Raw genomic sequence first — 22,601 nt, 5'->3', positions numbered from 1 at the left:
AAGCTAGAACAGTTACCCAACGCTTTTAGTAGCCCTCAAGACTCAGTTTCGCCCTGCAACGGCCCACGATACCCTTTTCCAGATTTCAGCACCCATAAAATCGCCACAAATATAGTAAGTCCACCCCATATCAGTGATGAGTAGTTCATAGTGGCTGCACTGGTAGGCAGCGAGGGAGGAAACGTGTATATGACACCCCACACTAACAAATAAAGACAGGACACAGAGTTGATGATGAAACCGAGCGAGCCTTTAAGTTTGAATGGCCCATAGCGTATGTTCTTCCGCCCAGTCAAGATGTTAGGTAAGATGCAAGCAATGAAAGAGCTGCTGGAAAGTAAAATGAAGCCACTGCAAAAGGCGTTGAAGGCGGTTGTGCTCCCCACGTAAATGGCGCCCAATATGGTGGTAAGAATGGCAGAAACAATAGTCGCATAGACTGGGATATGTTGCTTCGGGCTAATTTTCGTGAGCTTGTTCTGCATAGGCGTGGCGCCATCGCGGGCGAGAGCCCAAAGTGTTCTGCCACACGTAATGTGAAGGCCAAGAACGGTGAATGAGATGGTGATGAGGATCATTGACAGCAGAGCACATGCTCCGGAGTTTGATCCCGTCGCTTGTCGATAAATCTCGGCGATGGGATATTGTGACTCGAATAGCGCGTCGTAATCGCTGATGGCGTATAGGATGGCAATTAGGTAGGCAAACCCGGTCACGAAACCGATCGAAACCTGCATGGCTATCGCGAGAGGCACATTTCTCTCAGGATTTGGAATCTCCTCTGCCAAGTGCGTGACCGCATCAACAGGTCCGACACTATATGCCCCGTTGAGCATGCCTGCCAGAAACACAAATCCATTGGGATAACCAATATCGGCTGTCCACTCTGTCCACACAAATGCCGATGACGCATGGCCCGGATGACCGTCGAGCCCCGGCATGACAGTGACAACCACAACGGTTATAAGGAAGAAGGCAACGATGCAAAACGCTCCAGCCCGGTTCATCCCAGGCATCAAGGAGTTGCCGAAGATGACGGACAGACACGCCACCCAGGTGAAGATAACATAGGCAACAAAAACATGCCACTGCTTTGCAACAAACCCCGGATGCATAACCGCGTACATCTGAACGATGGTATTTCCAAAGATGGACGTCATGCTCGCCGTACCAAGAACCCAGGCGAAGTAATTCCACCACCCAGCAAAGAATCCAATCGGCCGACCCCATCGTTTACCCGGTGTTACAGAAGCCCAGTGATAGACGCCGGCAGATGAAGGCATCGAGCTAGCAAGCTCGGCGATACTCGCAGCAACATTCCAATAGCAGATAGAAACAGCGAGGAATTCATAGAGAACTCCAGGCGGTCCGCCGTTGAAGATGGCGACTAAGATGGAGCCACCGATTGCAGGCCATACATTGCCTACGACCAGCCCGATTCCCGCTAGAGAAAAGAGGCTGAAATTGCGACGAAGTTCTTGGACATGGCCGGATGCGTTGATGTATGCCTTGTCTGCAGATGGTGCTGCTGCTTCGGAGTCGTGGACGGACGTGGGATACATACCTCCGGGTTGCTTCCCAGAGGCATCGTTATGTTCGTCAGTATTCGCCATGGTGTTTTGTTGTGGCGACGAGTGGAATGGCTGGTACGGGACAAGTCGCGATAACTGAGGCCCTGCCAGCCTTTTATAGTCTCGTCATAGGCCACTGAAGCTTGCGTCTAGACTGTCAGCCACCGTGATGTTGTTATCGTCAATATTGACCATCATGATCGCGTCCCCGACGTCGCAGCATAGTCTAGATGTTGATCTAACAGGCACATGCCCGGGATGAGGCTGGTCGTTCATGCTGGAGACAAGGATGCTCCCCTCCCCCGCGAAATTTGACGCCACTAGCGTGGAGGGAGCGAGTTTCTCTCGGGGGCTTGATGGGAGATGGATGGTAAGGAGAGGCCTGGAGATAAGTATTAGGCTGTTTGGGCGAATTCTGGGTCGGACCCACGCCGCCGTTGACGCCAGGCGTGAGCATTGCCGTTGCACAGCATGATGGATTGCGCTAGGGATGGCCGAGTTTGATGTCCAGTTCTTATCTGTAGCTTGGAGATGCCACAAGCCACTCTTGGCGTGGTTGGGATATCATGACAAGATCTCAGCTGGGCCTGGACTCAAATGTTCGATGATGACTCTATTTTCACTGGTGAAATCGCCAAAAGTTGTGTTACTGGGACACGTTGGCCACGAGACCAGCAGAAGATGTTATTCACCAGATTGTGGCGTAGGCATGCCAATGGGTAATATTTGAAGTGTGAGACATGGGAACTCTGAAAAACTCCAGTCACGGCTTCATGTCCCTCTATGGAAATACTGCGCGACAACATGAAAGTAATATGGTAATTAGTTTGTCTAAACCTCCTCACGCATTCATATCATCATATCCTACCCACGAACAGACGAGCGATCCGTATAGACTCTCGACTCCACCACCTTGAGCAAATTATCAACTTCACAATACTGCAGCTCTAATATCGTAAACTGCGGAACCCGAATCACATTCCCTTCATCCCCTTTAAACGCCAACTCAACCGTCGACTCATACATAACTGTCGTCGACTTGGCGCCGTCATCTGAATCCGTAACAAGTTCCCACGATTTATTGACATGATGAATATACTTGGATAGTTTGGAGTTGCGCACTTGCAACATGACAAGTAGTCGCCCAGCCGATATGGCAGGTTGTCCGTTGTAGATGAACTTGGACTCTGGGGTCAGAAACTTTGATAATGAAGAGCTTGGATTTTCTGACGTTGAGTCGATGGCTGCTGTGTAGGCTTTCAGGAAGCGTAGGCCTGGCGAGGGCGTTGAGGAGATCGGAGTGCCATTGTGGACGTGCATTTGTGCGATTCCTTCATGCATGGTTGGAAGTTGTAGATACTAAAGAGGTGAGACAAAATGCGTAGGAAACTGTCCTGCTACTGGATCGATGAAGAAGAGCGTTGTAACATTCGGACAAGATATCAGGACCATGCACGTTGGAAATAGCTTGAGAGGCGTAACGCAGGTGTTCCGATTTATTGCGACAGTGGCTTGGGTAACCGGAATCGGTCTCAAACGGCTAATTATAACCTAATCCAACATAAGTATCCAGATTGATATATTGCGTGGCAGCATGCAGGGACTGGTCTCCGCCATTGACGCCGTGGTGCGTCTCCATACCAAGCTTACTCTTCATGGGGATATGACCAGCCAATGCCATGCTCAAGATAGTTGGCAGCTATGCGACTCATATGGCCAGAGCTATTTGTAAAATAGCTACCGGATTACCCGTCGTATGCTAGGTACCTAAGTACTTCGATTGTGCTGATGTCCGGACGAAGTAATATCCACGAAAGATTGAATGAAGGTCCAGCCCGTCCTCCCCAGCGCAGTCGATTCAGTTCGGTAGACACCTCATCATACGCTTTGAGACCGGCCTTTCTCAAGAATAATACCGGGGAATGAATGAAGTCCGTTCGCATTTGCGTCAGTTCACCGTTTCTATTCTAGGCCTATACGATACCATTCCGTAGATCCAAGCACTGCAGTAGAGAGAAAAGTGTAACCAAGCATTTCGCCCCGTCACGACTAGTACCTAACTGCCAAATAAAACTTCAGTTTCAAGACTATCCGCCAACCTGTTCATAAGTCGGCTCGCAATTGTCAAGTTATGGTTCAATTGGGAGACGTAAGATTGCATTTCGCTCTTTCTCGTGATAATGATATTTGCGCCGTAGGTATCAAAGTTTGGCCACCTAGGACGGATTAAGATTCGTAGAACTTTATCAAGTCTCGGGTCCATCCATCTACCCGTTTCTGATGAGTATCCTGGTGTAGCTTATATAAGAACAGTGTCGCTGGGAAAACTCCTCACGGTAGCAATGCTAGAAACTAGGACTGAATTACACCGGAGGTAATTATATCCTCTACCTCCATTCTATCCGCTCGATCCATCCGACCGATAAGGATACTAAATCCACAACGCAAGAGTTCTGTAAGTCCTTATCTGTGGTGTTGTTTGCCGCTTCGCTGGGGCACTCGTCGCCGGCTGGGTCTTGTTGAACGATTTGAACGATCGTATTCGATCTTACGCCTCGTCTCTAATATACTTTACAGTTATTGCCATATCTTATTCAGAGACGAAATAACCATTCGATTCCCGAGGAAGCAACGTGCTTCACGACTCTATCATACGCGACTTTGTTTACTTTTCTTTGCTAGAAGCTTCATCCCCAACGCCAATACACCCCTGCGACACTAGAAATAGCCTGTAAGTATTGCCGATATGGTATAGGCTCTTCTTCTCCACGCCGAGAAGCAAGCTACATCTCCAGGGTTTGACACCGGAGCAGACAAAGAAAGTGGGCTGGAACACAATACAACTGCTGGTATTTGCAAATTATCCAAACTATGTACTTGAGCTAGTAAAAGCCCCAATCTCATTAAACCAGGTATCCTTTCCACCCACATAGAGTTTCGCCAAATTACAGCATAGGCTTCTGACCAAGTGTGACATGTGCCCCATGAAGAGCAAGAGGAATCGTGAAATCAGCTTCGGCTCTGCCCAATTCCTGCAAGGTCTTGGCATCCAAGCACAGAAAATACGATGTCCGCGAACTACTGTCCAGCACAACGGTGAGAATTACACCGTCATCCTCATCCGTACCACCCGGTCGTGGCACAAAAATTGGCTCGCCGGGCGTATGTCCAACCGGACCGCTCCAAATTAGTGCCTCCCGCGTCTCAACATCCGTCTTGACTATGGCGTCCATCCAGAATCCTATTCCACGATTGCAGATGCTGTAGACATATTTGTGTCTCTGACCGGCTCGAGAAGGGTTGATGGTAGGCAACTCCCCGGCATGTGGGCTGGGGATGGCGAAGGCTTGTTCCGCAGTGAGGGAGTAGTCACCCTTCTTTGTTTGTGAATGAGCAGGCAGCGTAAACTTGTACCTAACAAGTTTTGGTTGTGACGCCTTTTGTTTCCCAGTCTTTTGCATGTCAAGAATGGCTGCTTCGTTTTTGCCCATGAGAATATCGTAGTAGAGAATGTGCATAACATCCGAGTTTAAGTACTCCACGTGATCCAGGCAGATGTCTGTGATTTCTTCTCCTGCTTCATCCTTCGACTTTTGTTCAAAGGCATTGACGGAATGGAAGAAGAAGGCTGCCGGGGTCGAAAATCTGGCCACGACGCCCCTGCCGTGTCGCCTGTCAACTACCAGCCACTTGCATAATGTGGTTTTGTCGAATGGTTTGATGGCATCAAGTATGTTGCGCTCCCACAGAATTTTGGCACCGTTCCAACCGAGATGTGTTGATGGTACGCAGAGTACTACGTAGTTCTCTGTTAGGAAGAAGCTGTGAATGTAGGCTGCTGGGAGCTCTTGTTCTGAGATGGTAGCTAGAATATCGGTGGTCCCCGACTTGGCATTTACTCGAAATATGCGATATGATGCATATCTACCCATGGTTACATTGAAGTTGAACAAATCTCCGGTAACTGGATCCCTTTGAACATGTGCACAAGAGAGCGGGCCTTTCAAAGCCGGATGCAACTCCTGCTGACTAGCCGGCCCCAATGGTTCCAACGTCTCGGGGTCGATTTTCTGTAACCTAGAGTTATCTGTACTGATATAGACGTTGTCGACTTCTGCCCGATGCCCAGTCTGCTGTGTCGGTTTGGTATTCAGCCCAGGCATGTTTGGTATTACAACGACATTGTTGTTGATCTCCTGTGGGAGAAAAAGGCTCATAAACTTGGCGAATATGCCAACACATGGGTCGCTTTTCTGACCAAAGGAGATACCGGTACGCCACCCATGCTCCTTCACCTTGGCGATATATCGATCGGACTGTCCTCGGGAAGAATATACTACTGAACAGCCCTGGCCAGGGCTATCTGGTGGCACTATATCGAATCGGTGGGTGACGGCAAACCCATCAAACCAATGTGATACATGATGGGTGCCTCTGGAGGTATTTTCCACCATGGAATGCCCAGGTCCGGTTCTAAAGAGGGAGCCAGCAGCCCAGGATGGTATGGAGCCCTTGGTCTGAAGATGCACAGAGTCATATTGTTCCTCTAGCGCATCAAACTGAACAAAGTCAGCACAAATGTGTACAAAGTTACGAAGGGAACTCGTCCATTCTCCAAGGACTTGAACGTACGGCTCCTTCGTTCGGCCACGACATCCATCTTGCATCGTCGTAGTTCTTGGACGCTTGTTCTGTGTCTCCGGCCTCGTCTTTGGCCGTGCGGTGGATGACACCAGCACCACCACTTGATAGTGCCATGGCCAGACAGTAGCGAATCAATAGAATTTAATTAAGGTCGAGTATTATGTGTTATCACAACTTGAGTATTGTCGTTTCAAGCGTACCAAGAGTTTCGCCAGTTATAAGTGAAGTGGTGGCAGGTTGAAAAGTGTGGTGGCGGCCCTCTTGGTTTTATAAGTGACCAAAGCAAGGGAGACCAACAAGACTTCCCGCGATGAACGATTGGAAGCCGAGGTTGGGATCTCAGATCAACTCATGCCGGACATCAGAATACAGCAAACACGCGTCAGAAGTATTGAGGGAATGAGACATCACTTCTCGTCTTCTAAGCAGAGGTTGACGCCATGGTCAAAATCAGAGCAAACGACATTATTTCTCACAGACAAAATCCAGCACGGTTATGGATGGCTCACAGGTAGGTACTCTTTACTCTGTACTGTAGTCGGTAAATTCGTTTTGTCTGTGTCATGCTGGCGTCTGGGGCAAATTTGGCTGAAGATGGCTTTTGCGCTGATGGCCCACCGGCCACATAGCGTTGAAAACAAGCGAGGTCAGGGTGGGTGGCAGAGCCATGACGATAGAAACGGCGCCAAGTTCCGCGCTGGCGAGTTTCCGATGTGTCTGGTCATCAAAGGTGGTGTCTTGGCCCCGTTTAGCTCGAATGAAGCCCCCAGAGAAGGAAAGAGTCCATCTTGCGGGGACGCGCACATGCAGCCGTGATTGGAACCGCCAACAGACGAGATCAAACACCAGACTCCATTCTGCGTAAGCGTAAGCAGAATATCATGACGAGCAACACATCAAAGGATGAGATGGGTGACGCTTCCCTTGGCAGCGTCATTGGACAAGAGGCGTTGGTAGACACAATGAGCTTCTCGCACTCGGACTCGGACCAGCACATCGAATGAATTTCTTGAACCGGAAACGCGCGCGAACGGAGATGGACAGGATTGACAGGGCTGGGATATTCCGAGGGCGAGGGCATGAAGTAGATAGTATTGTTGCAAAGATGCGGATCATGCCAGGTACCGGAATCTTGGCGTGGGTCTCGAGGTGGATTTTGGCGCGAATAGCTGGCGGATTGAATTGGATTGAGTTGGATTGAGTGGGCGAGAAAATATTCAGCTTTGGCGCAAGGATTTGCTTATTGTTGTGATTGATATCACCAGCTGGTGAATGGCTAGGTGGCATTGTTACTGGAGATGTATTGACGGGATGAAGAAAACAAAAAAAGCGCACGCATCAATGCAACATTGAAGTCCCAACATTGAAGTCGAAATTTTGGCTCAGTCCATTCCAGTCCGGTAAAATCTGTACCCTGGGTTATTGTTGTGCCCGGCAGGTACCAGACTGGACTTTCAGATCAATGCCAGCATCGCGGTTTCCTCTTCGGGAGCGAGCACTTTCCCTTTGTTGTTGACTGCACGTCCCTTGCTCCTTCCTGCTTCGCCTCTGGCCTGTGGTAAATTAGTCTTCAACATGCCTTTTGATGTCTGATGACTTTTTATTTTTATTTTTCTTTGCTGTTTCAGTCCCAATTTGGCTTCACAAAACGACCAAATCCGAGATGAAACTGCACCTCAGCCGTCGCCGTCACAAGTCCGTTTCCCTTGATGCTGTCGATTTCGTCCATACACGTTGCAGCGTTCTGGAATACGATACCCTGGCTGCGGAGCCTCATCTCTCACTGGCGGTCCTGCCACAGGGCATCCCAGTTTATCGTCAGCCAGACATTGAACCAAATGATCAAAATCTCAAGCGGCGTTTTACTATGGGACCATGGAGCCAGGACCATGGAGCCACCACCCTGGCGAACGCCTAGTGCTGGAGATTCGCTTCGCTGACGCCATGATTGGCCAAACTCAGCCCTTGAAGGGAGCCCTGTCTGTTGATTGATGGCCCTTGCGGGCATGTCTGCATGGAACTTTGTCACTTGGCGAGTTGGGAATCAGTCGCTTTGAGACTGACTTCAACGGTAGTTGGTGTCATCGTTGGTGGAAACCATCATGCCATGCCCGTGTCGTCGTCGTGGCAGATGCGTGGCACCCAAGATACCACGCACACGATTACGACATAGCCATTAGCCTCCTTGGCCACACCCAACGCTATGTTGCCTGTATCTTATATCTGGCATAACACAGATTATCCGTCGGCTGGTGTTTTGCGTGCAACTGGTGAAGCAAGACTTGTTGCATGGTCCAAGTTACCACCCCATGAGCTCCGGTTACAATACCTAATTCAGTAACGCCGACCGCATTCGCATCCGTTGCTTGTTCATCCGTTGTGTCTACGGACATTACTTCATCAATGGCTGATACTACCACCCCGGATATCGACCTCAGTGAAGCTGCTTTGGATGAGTTTCTAGAGGACACGCGGTTCAGTCGCATCTTTGAGCTTCCTGCAGATGAGGCGCAAGGCCGGAGCCAACCATTACGGGTAACGTACGCAGACTACGGCTACAGTAACCCGGAACGCCCTGAGCTCGACAATGTCTTCCTCTTCTTCGCGCCATTACTCGGTTCCCGGATGACTCGGGTTGCTCTGGATAAACTCGCCCAGCAGCACAGGGTCCGAATCATCAGTCCCGATAGACCAGGGTTTGGGAAAACCACTGATGTTGAACCTGAGGGAAGGATTGTCTTTTGGCGTGGTCAGTCACTGCACATACATAGATGAAATGGTGGATTATGATATTGACTGTCTTGCAAAGATGCTGTATTAGCTTTGTTAAAGCATCTGAACATCCGCCATGTTTCTATCGGAACACAAAGCGGCGGTACGGTCTATGCGCTTGATCTAATTCTGCATCACCCTGAGATTTTGCACCCAGAGCGGCCATATATTGCCATTGGCGCGCCATGGATACACCCCTCCCAATCCGGCGCTTTGGCCATGTCCATCACTCAGTCTCTCCCCAGGGTAATGATAGAGCAGATGGACAAGTTGGCATCTGTGGTCACTACTGTGTCCGCTCCTGTGATGTCTACAAGCTTCGGCTTGTCTGATGTCATTCTTGGATTTCTAGGAGTTAAGTCGTCATCGGGCCAGGCGGATCGTTCAGAAGTGGACAGGCAAATACTCTTCGAGGATGCCCTGCAGCCCCGAATGATCAAATTCGTGTATCGCGAAGCTGTCCATGGCCTCTCTCAAGACGCCGTTCTTCTAATGAAGCGCACAGAATCCGATTCAGGCTGGGCAGACTGGGGAGATTACGACAACTTGGTGCCAAGGCTGGCTGAGCCACTGCGTTCTCGAGGCATGCGTCTTGTCGTCGAGGTCTTTCTTGGCGAGACCGATTACATGATCGGCGATGCTGGTTCCAAGGGGCCAGAGTGGTTTAGCCAATGCTGGAAGAGTGTGAGTGAAGGTGATGACAGCCCAATCGACTTCTCGAGCACTGTCGTCAAAGGGGCCGACCACAACACAACGTGGAACTTACAATGGGGAATCCCCGAGCGTGTTTTCAGAAGGATAGGAACAGGCGCATAGTGTCGGGCTCGATGGATCGATAGCTACAAAGCCCAACATCTCGTGTAAGAAATACAATTGCAAACTTTGTTGCACGAGTTTCGTATTCAAGACGGGAAAACGCGAGGGTCCGCCAGAAAGCTGTCAATGTTCCTCTTTCTCGACGTAGTCACTCCCTCGAGATCCACCGTTGATGAAGCCGCAGCTTGTGGGCGATTGTTCCGAGGTTCATCAGGCAGATTAGCCACGCGACTCGTCACTCGTGCCAGCAAGATTCTCATCCGCTCCAGTTCCTTTTCCACTGGCCCATCTCGTGTAACCAAATTATCCTGGATACTCGTCTCGTCAGTCGCAGCCAGCGGCTGGACAGCATCTCTCATGCGGCGCAGCTGTTCCACACGAAGTCTAATCTGTTTGCGCTCTTCACTCAATTGCGTCAATCGCAGCACGATAGCTTCATATTGTTCCGCTGCCTCGGGATATTTGTCAAGATCGGCGTCAATCGGCCACGACGCAGGTAGTTCCTCAATCGCATCATCCGCAGCTACCCTCACATTAGCATAGACCATATAGTCGTCTAAATACAAGCACCGTACCAAGGTCTAGCTCTCGGCCTATCGTGCTCTCCGACTCCTTCAGTTTGCTGACTCGTTCTTCCGCATCCCGCGAGTAGGAATTGCTAATCTGTTCGGCGACATTGTACGTCGCTTGCGGGGGGTACACGCGGCGGTAGTGTAGTTGGATCGTCTGGTTGAGGTTGAAAAGTGCGTCGTCGAGAACGCGCGTGGGAATGGGATTGCTGGACGCGTTGTTGTTGCGGCGCCAGATTCGTGAGGGGGCGAGCGGCTGGGAGAGGATGTTTGTTTGGGCGGTGATGAAGGCTTCTTTGAGGGAGGGGATGGTCGGCGCGGGGGCCGTCATGGTGTTGGTCGTTGGAGATGCTGGAGGAGAGTTTGGTGTTGATGGAGGATGAAGCTTGGTGGGGTTTTGAGATGGATATCTGGTGAAGTTGGAGATTCTGCCCCACCGAGATATCTGGTGTAAGTCGATTTCTCCATGTCTTTGGTCATGTACTTCTTGCAAGGGCGATCGTATTTTTCGGTACAATTTACTTACAAATATTTAGTTTCCAGATGCGTACGAGTACAGATTTTATATTTACTACCTCTTCAAGTGCCACATGCCCGATAAAGACTCTTGGCTTCCTCCCAGCTTGCAACTGGGCTCTCACCCAAGAATGACACCGTCATATGTCTTGGTAATCGAAGACGTTAACAAAAAGATGAGATGTCACCTGAAGGCAAGAAAATGGTAAGACCTTATTGTTCTTATAATATACAACGCCATTTCCAGTCCATCTTCTCGAAACAGCACCCTCCATAGCGCACCAAAATCCATACACACATAAGAGAATAATCAAGACTCGCTGCAATAATCGTACACGTACATCGTCTCATCAAGTTACATCATCCCGTGAACTGCCATCCCCCACCGAGCTACACATTGTAACATCCGCACTATGGGAATGTACTTGGACCAGTTTGCCGCTACCTTGGTTACTAATCCCCGGCATATAAGACTTGCCATGAATACAAGCCTGCTGCGAGTCGCTTCCATTTGTAGAACCACGCCGAAACACCGGTAGATCGAGCAGCGGCCGCAACGCTGGCATCGAGCCGGCAATGATACCAATGCCTTCCTCGACCATGGACCACAGGCCGATCGCGCCAGCACTATACATGAACTCGGCTGGGTTATCGTAAAGAGTAAGCAGGCGTAATCGAATAATGGTCGCACAACTAGCGCTAAAACTGGTGTAAGTAAAGGAAAACTCGAGAGAATGCGAGTGACTAACAAGGCGCCAAGACTAAGCATAATGGCGACAAAGAATTTAACCCGTCGCTTCATCTGCATGTTCCATAATAAAACGCCAGGCAGCGTAGCCAGCGTAAAGTCGGACGCGATTGAAACAGCAGAGAAGTAGAAGCTAATGCTGCTGTTTAACTGTGGATGACAAACACCCTTTGTTTCGCCCCAGAGAGCTGTAATCGGGTGGCATAGGTTGGCGATGGCGATGATGAACACGATAGATGTGAATGCCACTGTGATCATGACACCCCATACGGCGAGGGCACACCAGCGATATGCGTAGACGATGTGAAGAAGAGCTACGCATATGCTTGTCTTGATGGGGACAATGGACGCGGCGTAGATGAATTCGGCGATGTAGTAGATCTGCAACCGTGTTAAACAAGAGCTCTATTACTCGTTATTGGAGACAGCACTACCTTGATTCCACGGTGAATATCAGTCTCCGTCAAGTCCTTTGAGTACTGGCCCGCGCCATAAAAACAGCACACAATAACCAGAGATGCTGTCACCGCATATAGAAGCTACAATTGTCAACACTAAACAACTCAAGATAGGACCTCACATACCAGCCCCAAACACATCAGCCAGTCATCCATGCCGAGTCTCTTCCTCCATTTCCGCACTCCAAGACGAGTAACAACAACCAGCGTAGACAGCGCCAGCAACGATATCGTCACCCAGAGGAGTTGGACGCCCTCACCTCTCACTTGGACCATATTGACACCCCGTCCGGAGACGCGATCAACATGTAAATGCCACAAGCTAAGAGGGAGACCGGTTAAAGCAAAATAGCTCCAGTGGATACACTAACATCGGATGATATATCAGACGTATCTGACTTATCGGAACTTGAACTTGCACGAAAGATTAAAGCTCGCTAGTAAAGAAACTACGAAACAACCGCCCCGTATCCACCACTCCATATATATCTGTCCCGATCGTCCTGAAGTCCCGAACTCCATCCCTGAGACCGTTCACGCTCGAAAAGACGACGGAACAAGCTCCTGACGGAAGGTTACTTCGTGACTTCCAGCTCATGCAGCCCAGGGCTAACGAGTACGCCACGTCTGTTTCGACTGAGCTAACGATACAGCAGCCAGTTACCACGCATACCTGGGCAGCCTTTCCACCGCCCTAATACAGCCCCCGGCCCGTCAGTCCAGTGTGGCGCTCATGATCAACGGGTTATTTGCCGTCCCTGGTTCCTTGCTGAAGTTGGGGAATCTGCCGTGCCCACCTTGGCTTTCACTGCACAAAAATGATCAGAGTGTGTATTCGAGCAAGGCCACAGTTTGTATTCCAGGCAGAAGATTGGCTGGTCTGACAAATGAGGATGGTTCATCAGCGTGGCATCAATGAGGCTGAGGGGCATCACACATTGGCCGTATCAATAGCGTTACAAGATGTCATTCGACATCCGTCATTAGCTGGCACCCAACTCTATTCCCAGTTCGATCAGGGACCAATTTTAATTTTCAACGGTCATCGCGATCGATGATACTTTCAAGCAGGCGTGTCTCTGAGTCGTCAAGGCAGATCATGCTACCCCAGAATCCCAGCGGCGTAAAACAGTCATAATTATCGTGGTATGCTGTAGATCCCAGTCGACCACGGTGCTTTGGGTTAATCTTGTCTAAGACAAGGGTCCTGCGCTCGTCATGGGAGTTGTAGATCATTGCCATGAGGGTTGAATATTGTGCCTCTTAACACGACGGGGGGACCCTGAGCGTTGGAACACTCGGCCGAAGGAGGAATAATAATGAAAGTCAATTATGTGGTTTCACATGGCATGAGTCTACCATCTCCTCTTCTGCTTTGCGACAGCCACCTACCGTTATACATGTACTTTAAGGTGGATGGCTGGCGCCTCAGCATAACCCTCTCGCTGCGCAACAGGTCCCTACTGAAACAGTCATTTGACAGTGCGCAAGGATCAAACAGGGCTGCTAAGCTCCCATCGAAGAGAGTTCGACACCTTTCTGTCTAGTTTCGTTATTCTCAAGACATGGGAGATACGCCACGCGCTGAGGACGGGACCAAGCAAATCGCCAGCCCGTTCTCTCGGGTCACTAGCGTGCCCGCTGGGCCGTGTGGTGGCTTTGTGCAGTTCAAAAAAGGTTTGTCGTAATCGTTACGGGGGACGTGGAAGAAGGGATCAGGTGTTGTGGCGTGTCTCAGAATCAAGGCGTTTGCCGTGTAAGGTTGGAGTTTGGGAGTCAGCGGGTTACGAACTGCGGTCCATGTTGCTGAAGAAATGTCTCCCGCTTTAGGTCGAAGCTGAGTTGAAAAGATGGTTGTGAGCTCATGTGGTGCGAGGATATTGTGTGCTTCCACCGTGAACTCGGGGGAAGGTAAAGTCCTCAAGTGAGGTTATGGCTGGTAATCATGAATCATAATCAGCATCTGCCACAAGCCGCAGCTATGTTACAAAAGTATAACGCAGCCTCAATAACATGCTTCATTTGTCCGTGCACGATTGAAAAGCCTCGGGGCCCCTGGCGAGACATAAAGTTTAACTTGGCAAGGACCACTTTAGACTGCCCTGTGATACCGTTCGAGTTACGCCTACCGCAAATGTCGTAGCCGGAGTAGAACTTCCGGATACCATGGCAATTTGTAGCTAATTCTGGGCGTTTCCAAGAAAGTGCAACGTCTTTACAAAGTGTGATTCTCACACCACTCCATATAAGGAGACACGGGAGTGAAATATCATTACTCGTCCCGGCCTCATCGCGTACCAGATCAGCTGGACACGAGATAGGGATACAGCTCACCATTCGATCATGGGTAGATGACTAGTTGGCTTTGGACTGTGTGCCGCATCTGGGACAACTTTGAAGCACCTGCCAACCAGGAGGGTTAACCGGCCAGCACAGTCCGCAATGCTTTTGCCCCAGCTTTCATTCCCGGTTGCCAGCTGATTGACAGTAAAGTCCCCTTTTGTAATATCTTGTACCTCATATTCTTCCGAATACCAGGCATGTTCTCAAACAATACACAGAGAGAACAGGCAATAAGTGGCCGTTAAAGTTCAGCAGCCATACAACGCCATAATGGCATTGAAATCTTTATCCTGTAACAATTCTGCTGCCGCCAAACGGTGTTCGGGCAAGTAAGCAAAAACCCTGGAGAAGACAGACAGCACCAACTTCCGCTCCGTTCCGTCAATCTCCGGCCGGGCCCGTTTGCTAACTTCTTCCAGAGTAACCAGAGTGTACGGTCTTTGCGCCTGGTCGTACCAGAACTCCTCTGGCGTATCACCTGCATCATAGCTGCCATGCCATTGCGAAGGGAGATAACCAAGGCTCCGGACTAGACTAGAGACAGCAGTCGCATTTGCTCTGCCCTGAAAGGGAACAACACCAAGGTACAGCTCTGCGAAGAGACACATGTAACTCCACATATCGCTGGCAAAGCTGGGGCCGATGCCGTGGAATCGCTCAGGGGCACAGTAGACGGCAGGGGACTACCATTTGCAGGTCGTGCTGACTGTATGTGGTGAACCAGTGTTGACTGCCAACCCGAAATCGGCGAGGAATATATTCCCTCGCGGCAATTTTTGATCTACGTGAATGGGCTCAACCAACTCGCCAGTTTTCCAAGTCTGGGCCCATAATGGCGCTTTTCGAGGGCGGCCTAATATTCGGTAGGCCATTTTCGGAGTATAGTTGTCGATATCACCTATATCCCAGAGCATACTCCCGCTGTTCAGATCTAAGTGTAGGTCTCGTTAGCCTTGGCGTCATTGTGAAGAAAGTGAAGGGTGTGACGTATGCTGAGGTGAATGCTACTCACCACAGTGCACAATACCAGCGTCATGTAAGGATTCCAGAGCGGAGAGTAGTTGCTTTGAAGCCTTCATCCTAGTCTTTACCTTCAGTCCTCTCAAGAAACCGTGTAGGCTTGGACCACGAACAGGGAACACCATGACCAAGTGTGTGCCATTCACATCCACGAGGGAAAAGGTATCTAGAAAAGTAAGATGGCGGGATACATCCTGAACCGTACGAAGGATTTCTTTTTGCGCATGAAGCTCCCGTTCCCCCATTTTGCCAGGGATGCCGATCTTCAACGCAACCAGTTTATGGCGCTTAAGATCATACGCCATCCAGACGGTGGAAAACCCTCCTCAGCCTAGCTTGTGCACCACGCGATACGAGCCCGTTAGAATGTCCCCAATACATATGGGATAGTAAAGCCCATCTGCGTATCTTTCGACAGGCTCGCAGACTTCCTCAATATCAATTTCGTCATCGGAGCACACGAAACTTCCGCAGTCATCTGGTTTGCCATCTTCCGTGGCTGCTTCCTCAGAATTTGGAGAAGTAGGCGAGATTGAGTCAAAAATGTCACCAGCGGACACTGATGCTTGATGTTGCATCATTCTGTGATACTACTTGGAGAGAGCGCGTCGTATGGAGTTTGAGGGAAGGATGGCGTCGCACAAAGAACACCAGACATGCATCAAATCCTTTTGCACCTTGACTTATTCACCGTGCTGGAAAGAACACCAAATTCGATTAGTAATTTGATGTCAGTGGGCAAGGCGAGGCAGCCAATAGGATGTTCTGGCTACATGTATTATTATGCTGAGTTGGTTCATTGGCGCTTTGAGAACAGCGAGCACTGCTCTCGATTGCACAGGGATTTGACTTGACTTGACTTGACATTTGATGACTTGGTGCACAGCTACGTTGATATGTTGAGCCGCCCATGCAGCCTGGCTGGTCTGGTCAGTTAAAGTCTCTCAACTGGTGGTCCCTTAGCTGAAGGGCATTGTTTAGCTCTTGCACGGCGAATGGTGTTAATGAAGCCATACTAGACTCAACGCAGCACGTTGGTTCGGTGCTCTCCAACCGCTTTCCCAATGGTCGTTCTGCAGCGGAAGCCAATCAAAAAGTCAACCAGACCAGATTTTGTCGAAATCTCTGACAAGGTTGCAGCAAGGTTGCTTGGGTCGGTTATATATATATATATATATGCAAGCGCTTGGACAGGATGCTGTATCGTTGTGGCTAATGTCAATCGCATGATAAGGTCATGGCAACGATTTCGAATCCATGTCCACGAGAGCTTGACCTGTTCGGGTTATCATTGTGCTTTTTTGTTGCTCCCACGGATGATGCTCTCCGGCAAGATCCTTATGGTCTCTAAAACTCGGTGAATACGGCAGCAAAGCTTATTATCCGTTGCGAAAAGTCGTAGACGTTTGTCTTTGTGATCAAATAAGGAAGTTGGAGATGTTGATGGATCTATGTTCTTGGGGGTTCTACAGGCCGTTGCTGCCGCCTCAGACTGACCCTGCGACAATTGTGACATTTAAATTGTTTATATTTATGCTAAGTTAAGATTTAATAATCCCTCAGTAATGGAAATAAGACTCAACCAAAGTTTACAAAGATCCATTGCCTCCTTAGAGACGGACCATATTATGTCTTGGAGATTCCTGGCAATTTCAGTGTTATCCATGCAATAGGGCGAACTTGTACGGTTGTTTTGATAAGAATGCATGAAAAGGCCTTAGATTATGCATTAAAGCAAGCTATTAGACCTTGGTTAAAGTGCTTGAGATATGGTTATTTATTCATCTGAACAAAATATGTCTTGCCAAATATCCTGATCTTAGCTCTCCAAGGCATGTCCCGTACATTGGAGAGCTGACATCATGTGTGTATATCTTCATCACAACCGGCTCTCTCATTTCCCCGACTTTTCTATAATGCAGATATGCTCCTCACAGCCCTGATAGTGTCTACCTCGTCAGACTGTAACGCGTTTACGTCAAAGAAGCAAAATGAAAACACTAGTTTCCAACTTTAATTCAGCCAATGCTACCATTTAGTTCTTCATCCGTAAAACTATCATGTGTGCGACTCTGCACCGACCGTCGCTTGAGTTGGATAGGACAGAATGACAATAGACTTCACATACTTTATGCGCGACTGTTCTCCAACACGGGCTTGAGATGTCACAACGCGAGATACTTTTCATGCAAAACTTTAGGTGTACGCCACCAGGCACAACGGCTCGACAGGCACCAAAGCTTATTTATGCTCATTCAATTTATCTTAGTGGTTACTCTTAAATTCTAAGCTCTCGTAAAGTTGATCTAAGAACGCTTTAAGTCATATATAAGAGCTTTAACATGCATTTTTACCTGTTGTTGCTCACTGGTCCCTTTACTCACCTGGCGTTCTGCTTTTGAACACTTGAAGATAACCATCTCCAAGCACAACTTGACGTGTCCCATAAGAATGATTATCAAGACAATCCTTCTGCTCCCTTCTCTGGTGGCAGCATTCTGCCATTATGGCACCTCTCTTCATCTGGAGTCCCAGCTTCGCCGTAGGGACACAAAGAGTCCTGAATATAGTTACCAAGGAATTACCGGGCCTCTAGCTTGGCATACTTTAGACCCAAAGAACGCATTATGCGCCACCGGAAGTAATCAGTCGCCCATCAATATCATACCCGGACAGCAGCGCACCGTAAGCGGCGCTTCTTTCAGATTTAAACCCGAACCGTATCCCCGTGGTGCCAAGTTTGAGAATCTCGGACATACTGTGCAGCTCCCCATCAATGGCTCTATGATTGTTGACGGCAGAGAATATGAACTTGTGCAGTTCCACTTTCATACGCCAAGCGAACACCAGCTTTCTGGGGAGTATTATGTAGCCGAGGTGCATTTCGTTGCTCAAACCAAGGGTAAGACCAGCTACCCCCAACCAGCGCAGTTGTGCTAATTCCTCATGCAATAGATTCTTGCGATTTCTGTTCTTGGCTTCTGGGTCGATATTGGCGATGCTTCAGACTGCATTTCAGACGTCATATCATCTGTGCTCAGCAATGTTGATAAGATTAGTCGCGCTGGAGACAGCACTCTCACAGAGGCCCTTGACTTTACAAGGCTCCAGGCGCATTTATCTCGTTCCAGCGTCTATCAGTATAATGGGTCTCTAACAATACCTCCCTGCAGCGAGAATGTTATCTTCAACGTCGTTGACAAGCCGCTGTTTATCGATGTGAAGACGTTCCGGAGGTTGAAGAAGGTTTTGAAGTTCAACTCTCGCTACATTCAGAATTCTCCTGGTGCGGTCAATCTGTTGATGAACGCGGCAAACACACTGTAGAGAGCGACATGTATTTGCGCGAGGGTGGCGGGACTCATCATGCAGCAACTCACCAGCATGTCAAGGCTTGCAAGTATATGAGTCTTCAGCTCCTCGGGGTCGCTGTTCCGACTTGCTTTTCCTTTCCTCTCTAGCTTCTAGGTACTTGCATTTGTTCTCAAGGCCATCAATATACTCGGTTAATACTTTACCTAGGAGCTTCTTCATATTATGTTGTGTCAGCATTTAATAAAGCTTAGTATCGTCAGAACGCAAGAGGACCACACCGTAACCCATCAACTAACTAGCCATTTTTTGAACTCATCAAAACACCAAGGCAAAAAGAAAGAGGTGACCTCTCCGCAACAGTCAACTCAAAACGTGGTACTCGTCGAAGCAACTTCACCGCTCCATGCCTGCATCCAGCAAGACCTGCAGACTGTCAACTCATTACCTCACCATGGCTGTGGCTATGTTTCCAATAAATACCGTCCATGCGTCCCTGTAGCTACAAGTCTCGGGCTTCACCTTGCTTCTTCACCACAATCTTCCTTATTTCGGCATCCAACTGCCGCTAAAATGAGATCGCCAAGCAAAATCGTCTACGATAGGGCGCCTCACATGCATGTGTTGCAGCCACAACCAACTCAACACTGTTCGGACGGCTCCCGATTCCGAGCACAGCCTCACCAAGTAACAAAATCTGCCCTGAAAATGAGCAGATCTGGTGAGATGGCGTGCGCAATTATTGACACAAATATTGTCAATCCTGGAAACCTCAACAGTGGCGTCCAATTGTAGGGCTGTGCCTGTCCCGTGTTCAATGGATCAGCATGTCGTCAGGAGTGCCCAATTGTGCGTCTTGTTGCCAAAGCAAACATGTTTACTTGGATCCAAGACACTGTAATTGAGAGTTGTTGTTATGGGGTATAAATACATTGTGTAGAGCCTGTCGTCTCGTATCTCAACAAGGATCAAAAACATCTCCGCCACACACCGTCAGAATGAGGTTCTCCAATATCATCGCCCTTGCCTTCATGGCCGTTGTTCAGGTATGTTGAGCAGCTCCCCTACAAAGAACTCTATATGGCATCACTTCATCGCCATTGAAGTAGTTTGCTAACCATCGTAATGTAGGCAGCCGAAGTCAGCACCATATCGACTACCGAGACCAGCACAAAGACCAGTCTGGCCAGTCCGACCCTCCCAAAGCCTACCGAGACTTCTAAGCACGTCTCCAGTGAGATTGCCAAGATTACGAGCAAAGTAGCCAGTGAGATTTCAAGCCTCAGCAGCGTTCTCGCCACGGCCACAGGCTCCGCAAAGAGCAGCGCTTCCAAGGCTCTCTCCAAAGCCACTGAGAGTGCCTCCAAGTCTACGAGTGAAGCTGCCGCCAAGACGAGCACCGGAGGCGCCTGGAATCCGGCTCCTACCGCCGCCGCTGCGATTGGCGCACTCATGGGTGGTGCTGCTCTGCTTGTCAATGTATAACTTGGGATGTTAAAGTGGATGAAGTAACCGAGGTGTCGAAGGTCCATTTAATGCCTTCGAGGTAGATAATGGTAGGATAGAGTAGCCATTGATTCGATTATGCCCCATTTAATACCTTGAAACTTCCGAGGCCGTCCAATTCTTCGTTTCGTTCCGGTGCGCCATGTTGCAGAATAATATTCTATTCATCACCAAATACCATCAAATTCGAGATTCGTAACGTCATAAAGGTCCATCCTTCTCCACTTGATACATCTCTACTTTCTCATATTCGTGTACTTCTGCCTCACTTCCAACACACACACCTCTCCGATGTATTCCTCCCGTCGGTAAACCCCAAGCATAGGTAACATTTGCTTGCCTCAGACTCACCCGCCGCGGCCAGCGAGCTGTAAATAGGTGCATCCGATGCGTTTGAGTTTCGCTTAGTCGACACCTTCGTCGTCGATGCTTTCTTCAACCCCGGTGAAGCTTTCTCTTCATCTGATGTACCTGCTCCCAGCTCATCTGCCAACGTTGTTCCAGTTTGAGGTGCTTCACACTCTGCAACAGGCCACATCTTGACCGTGCAGTCTTCCGAACCAGACGCAACCATTTTGCCGTCCGGCGAAAAAGAAATTGTAAGAACCTCTCCGCTGTGAGCGCTAATTTGGCGCAAGAGCTGTCCTGACACGACGTCCCAAAGTACGATTGTTCTATCTGCAGATGCAGATGCCAACTGACGACCTGACGGACTGAATGCCAACGCATTAACTGAATCGTAATGCTTCTTTAAGCGCATAGACACCTTGAGCTTCTGCAAGTTCCATAAACATATTGTTTTGCCGCATCCAGTAGCAAGAACAGACGCATCGGGAGAAAACGCAACTGCTCGAGCACATCCATCGCGTGTATTCAGTGTTCCTACTCCGTAACCACTCTCCAGATCCCATATTTGGATAGACGAATCTACAGAGCCGGACGCCAGTCGCGAGCCGTCATTAGAGAATGCAATACATGAGATATATCCCTCGTGTCGCTTCTCCTTCCACTTCAGTTGATTTGCTTCCAGGTCCAATACCCGAACAAACTTGTCGTCTGATCCATACGCGACGTACCTGTTGTCCCATGAATACGATACCGCAGAAATCCACGACTCTGCGCCATGGCTACGTTTGACAGGGTAGGATGAAGCCTCGTCCACATCTCGTATCTCAATCCTGTTTCCGAACAATGCCCAAGCGGCTGAGCCTGTGGCGCTGGACACGGCAACATCGGCAACTGTCGCGACATGGTGCCGGATTGTGCGTCGTATCATCTTTGAGAAAGGATCCCATTCACATACAGTCCGGTCTTTGGATGCTGAATACACTGTATTCCCGTCTGGTGAGAAGACCACTGTGCAAACTGCCGCTGTATGTCCTGCAGGTGAAAAGTCTGGTTTGGGACTCTCCAGTTGTCCAACAGATTCAGCTTCCTGTTTTGTATCCTGGACTTGTGTCACTGGTGTGTGGTTCTGGCCATGTTCTGGAACTGCAACGGTTGGATCTGTCTGCTGCACTTTCAAGCCGTTGGTCAGATCTGCCTGTGCTTCACGTATCGTCGTATCGGCATCCTCGAGTACCGGTGCCGCTGGAAGTAACAGTTGATTCAACTTCGGACAGGGCGCAGGAGGCTTAACACATCTGTACCGCTTTGGTGTAGGTTTTGAAGTGACCAATTTCCACCATGCTCGATTCTTCGGCGTTGGATGATCTTTCTGAGAGAATTGAAACTCTCCAATGTTTTTTTCCAGACCACAGTTGCAGCAGACCGCCCATTGAGGTGAAGTCGCTTTGCTCTTCACCTTGGGAACTTTCATGATGATTGGTCTGCGGTACGCACAAGTTGTGTCCCTTCACCACGGCTGCTCACCAGGCCAAAGTTGAGAGGTGATATGGACCATGTATCGTGACACAGTGGGGTTTTGGTGTTGAAAGCATTTTTCAGCTGATCGGAGCCTTGTGCAATGGTCATCGCGCTAGTTGTGCAAGTAAGCACAGCCACGGACGCAAAATGGATTCAGTCGTTTCAGCCTATTGTTGTCAAAGTCGAAAAATGTGCCCGAGTCGCAATCTCATCGCGACGGAGTGTAGACAAAAGTTGCATCACATGTAAGCTGCATTTTGGTCGTGTATGTTGTGCCCTGTAAGTGAGGGTGTAGCAAACATGCATTCTCTGTAGTTGGGCTTACTATGGAGATTTTGTCGCTGACTGTTGGGAGCACACGTCCCAGGCTGATAAGAATGACGCCACGGGAGAGTTTATATACTTCACGGAAGCTGAAGTACGATTTGTTAGAACTGTCTGTCAGACACGTAACATCTAA

At 49.2% G+C, this 22,601-nt stretch overlaps 11 protein-coding genes across 11 annotated transcripts; 4 read left to right on the top strand and 7 right to left on the bottom strand.

Moving 5' to 3' along the window:
- Window positions 1-35: 35 nt before the first annotated feature.
- VFPPC_10724 (choline transporter) lies at window positions 36-1,613 on the bottom strand (the record flags this gene model as incomplete). The annotated part of the gene is made up of 1 exon (XM_018289038.1): window positions 36-1,613. The coding sequence occupies one exon, from the start codon at window positions 1,611-1,613 to the stop codon at window positions 36-38; it is 1,578 nt and encodes a 525-aa protein (XP_018138213.1).
- Window positions 1,614-2,435: 822 nt separating this feature from the next.
- VFPPC_10723 (nuclear pore RNA shuttling protein mtr2 domain-containing protein) lies at window positions 2,436-2,912 on the bottom strand (the record flags this gene model as incomplete). Its single annotated transcript, XM_018289037.1, has 1 exon — window positions 2,436-2,912. The coding sequence occupies one exon, from the start codon at window positions 2,910-2,912 to the stop codon at window positions 2,436-2,438; it is 477 nt and encodes a 158-aa protein (XP_018138212.1).
- A 1,604-nt stretch (window positions 2,913-4,516) lies between these two features.
- On the bottom strand, window positions 4,517-6,329 carry VFPPC_10722 (carotenoid oxygenase 2; the record flags this gene model as incomplete). Its single annotated transcript, XM_018289036.1, has 2 exons — window positions 4,517-6,130; window positions 6,204-6,329. The coding sequence occupies 2 exons, from the start codon at window positions 6,327-6,329 to the stop codon at window positions 4,517-4,519; spliced, it is 1,740 nt and encodes a 579-aa protein (XP_018138211.1).
- An 819-nt stretch (window positions 6,330-7,148) lies between these two features.
- VFPPC_16792 (hypothetical protein) lies at window positions 7,149-7,502 on the bottom strand (the record flags this gene model as incomplete). Its single annotated transcript, XM_018294545.1, has 1 exon — window positions 7,149-7,502. One exon carries the CDS (start codon window positions 7,500-7,502, stop codon window positions 7,149-7,151), a length of 354 nt encoding a protein of 117 aa, XP_018138210.1.
- Window positions 7,503-8,618: 1,116 nt separating this feature from the next.
- On the top strand, window positions 8,619-9,803 carry VFPPC_14811 (alpha/beta hydrolase fold family protein; the record flags this gene model as incomplete). Its single annotated transcript, XM_018292579.1, has 2 exons — window positions 8,619-8,964; window positions 9,025-9,803. 2 exons carry the CDS (start codon window positions 8,619-8,621, stop codon window positions 9,801-9,803), a joined length of 1,125 nt encoding a protein of 374 aa, XP_018138209.1.
- A 126-nt stretch (window positions 9,804-9,929) lies between these two features.
- On the top strand, window positions 9,930-10,520 carry VFPPC_16791 (hypothetical protein; the record flags this gene model as incomplete). The annotated part of the gene is made up of 2 exons (XM_018294544.1): window positions 9,930-10,325; window positions 10,389-10,520. The coding sequence occupies 2 exons, from the start codon at window positions 9,930-9,932 to the stop codon at window positions 10,518-10,520; spliced, it is 528 nt and encodes a 175-aa protein (XP_018138208.1).
- A 718-nt stretch (window positions 10,521-11,238) lies between these two features.
- Window positions 11,239-12,370, bottom strand: VFPPC_14810 (cation-transporting atpase 4 protein; the record flags this gene model as incomplete). Its single annotated transcript, XM_018292578.1, has 4 exons — window positions 11,239-11,587; window positions 11,638-12,017; window positions 12,071-12,175; window positions 12,221-12,370. The coding sequence occupies 4 exons, from the start codon at window positions 12,368-12,370 to the stop codon at window positions 11,239-11,241; spliced, it is 984 nt and encodes a 327-aa protein (XP_018138207.1).
- Window positions 12,371-14,685: 2,315 nt separating this feature from the next.
- VFPPC_10720 (kinase domain-containing protein) lies at window positions 14,686-15,762 on the bottom strand (the record flags this gene model as incomplete). Its single annotated transcript, XM_018289035.1, has 3 exons — window positions 14,686-15,120; window positions 15,223-15,368; window positions 15,450-15,762. 3 exons carry the CDS (start codon window positions 15,760-15,762, stop codon window positions 14,686-14,688), a joined length of 894 nt encoding a protein of 297 aa, XP_018138206.1.
- Window positions 15,763-17,908: 2,146 nt separating this feature from the next.
- On the top strand, window positions 17,909-18,784 carry VFPPC_14809 (carbonic anhydrase; the record flags this gene model as incomplete). The annotated part of the gene is made up of 2 exons (XM_018292577.1): window positions 17,909-18,334; window positions 18,413-18,784. 2 exons carry the CDS (start codon window positions 17,909-17,911, stop codon window positions 18,782-18,784), a joined length of 798 nt encoding a protein of 265 aa, XP_018138205.1.
- A 983-nt stretch (window positions 18,785-19,767) lies between these two features.
- VFPPC_14808 (hypothetical protein) lies at window positions 19,768-20,254 on the top strand (the record flags this gene model as incomplete). Its single annotated transcript, XM_018292576.1, has 2 exons — window positions 19,768-19,815; window positions 19,901-20,254. 2 exons carry the CDS (start codon window positions 19,768-19,770, stop codon window positions 20,252-20,254), a joined length of 402 nt encoding a protein of 133 aa, XP_018138204.1.
- A 286-nt stretch (window positions 20,255-20,540) lies between these two features.
- Window positions 20,541-22,094, bottom strand: VFPPC_10719 (WD domain, g-beta repeat domain-containing protein; the record flags this gene model as incomplete). Its single annotated transcript, XM_018289034.1, has 1 exon — window positions 20,541-22,094. One exon carries the CDS (start codon window positions 22,092-22,094, stop codon window positions 20,541-20,543), a length of 1,554 nt encoding a protein of 517 aa, XP_018138203.1.
- Between the last annotated feature and the right edge of the window lie 507 nt (window positions 22,095-22,601).

This window comes from Pochonia chlamydosporia (genome assembly GCF_001653235.2).
Source record: "Pochonia chlamydosporia 170 chromosome Unknown PCv3seq00009, whole genome shotgun sequence".
Taxonomy (NCBI): domain Eukaryota; kingdom Fungi; phylum Ascomycota; class Sordariomycetes; order Hypocreales; family Clavicipitaceae; genus Pochonia; species Pochonia chlamydosporia.
This window is presented reverse-complemented; position numbering and strand designations above follow the sequence as displayed.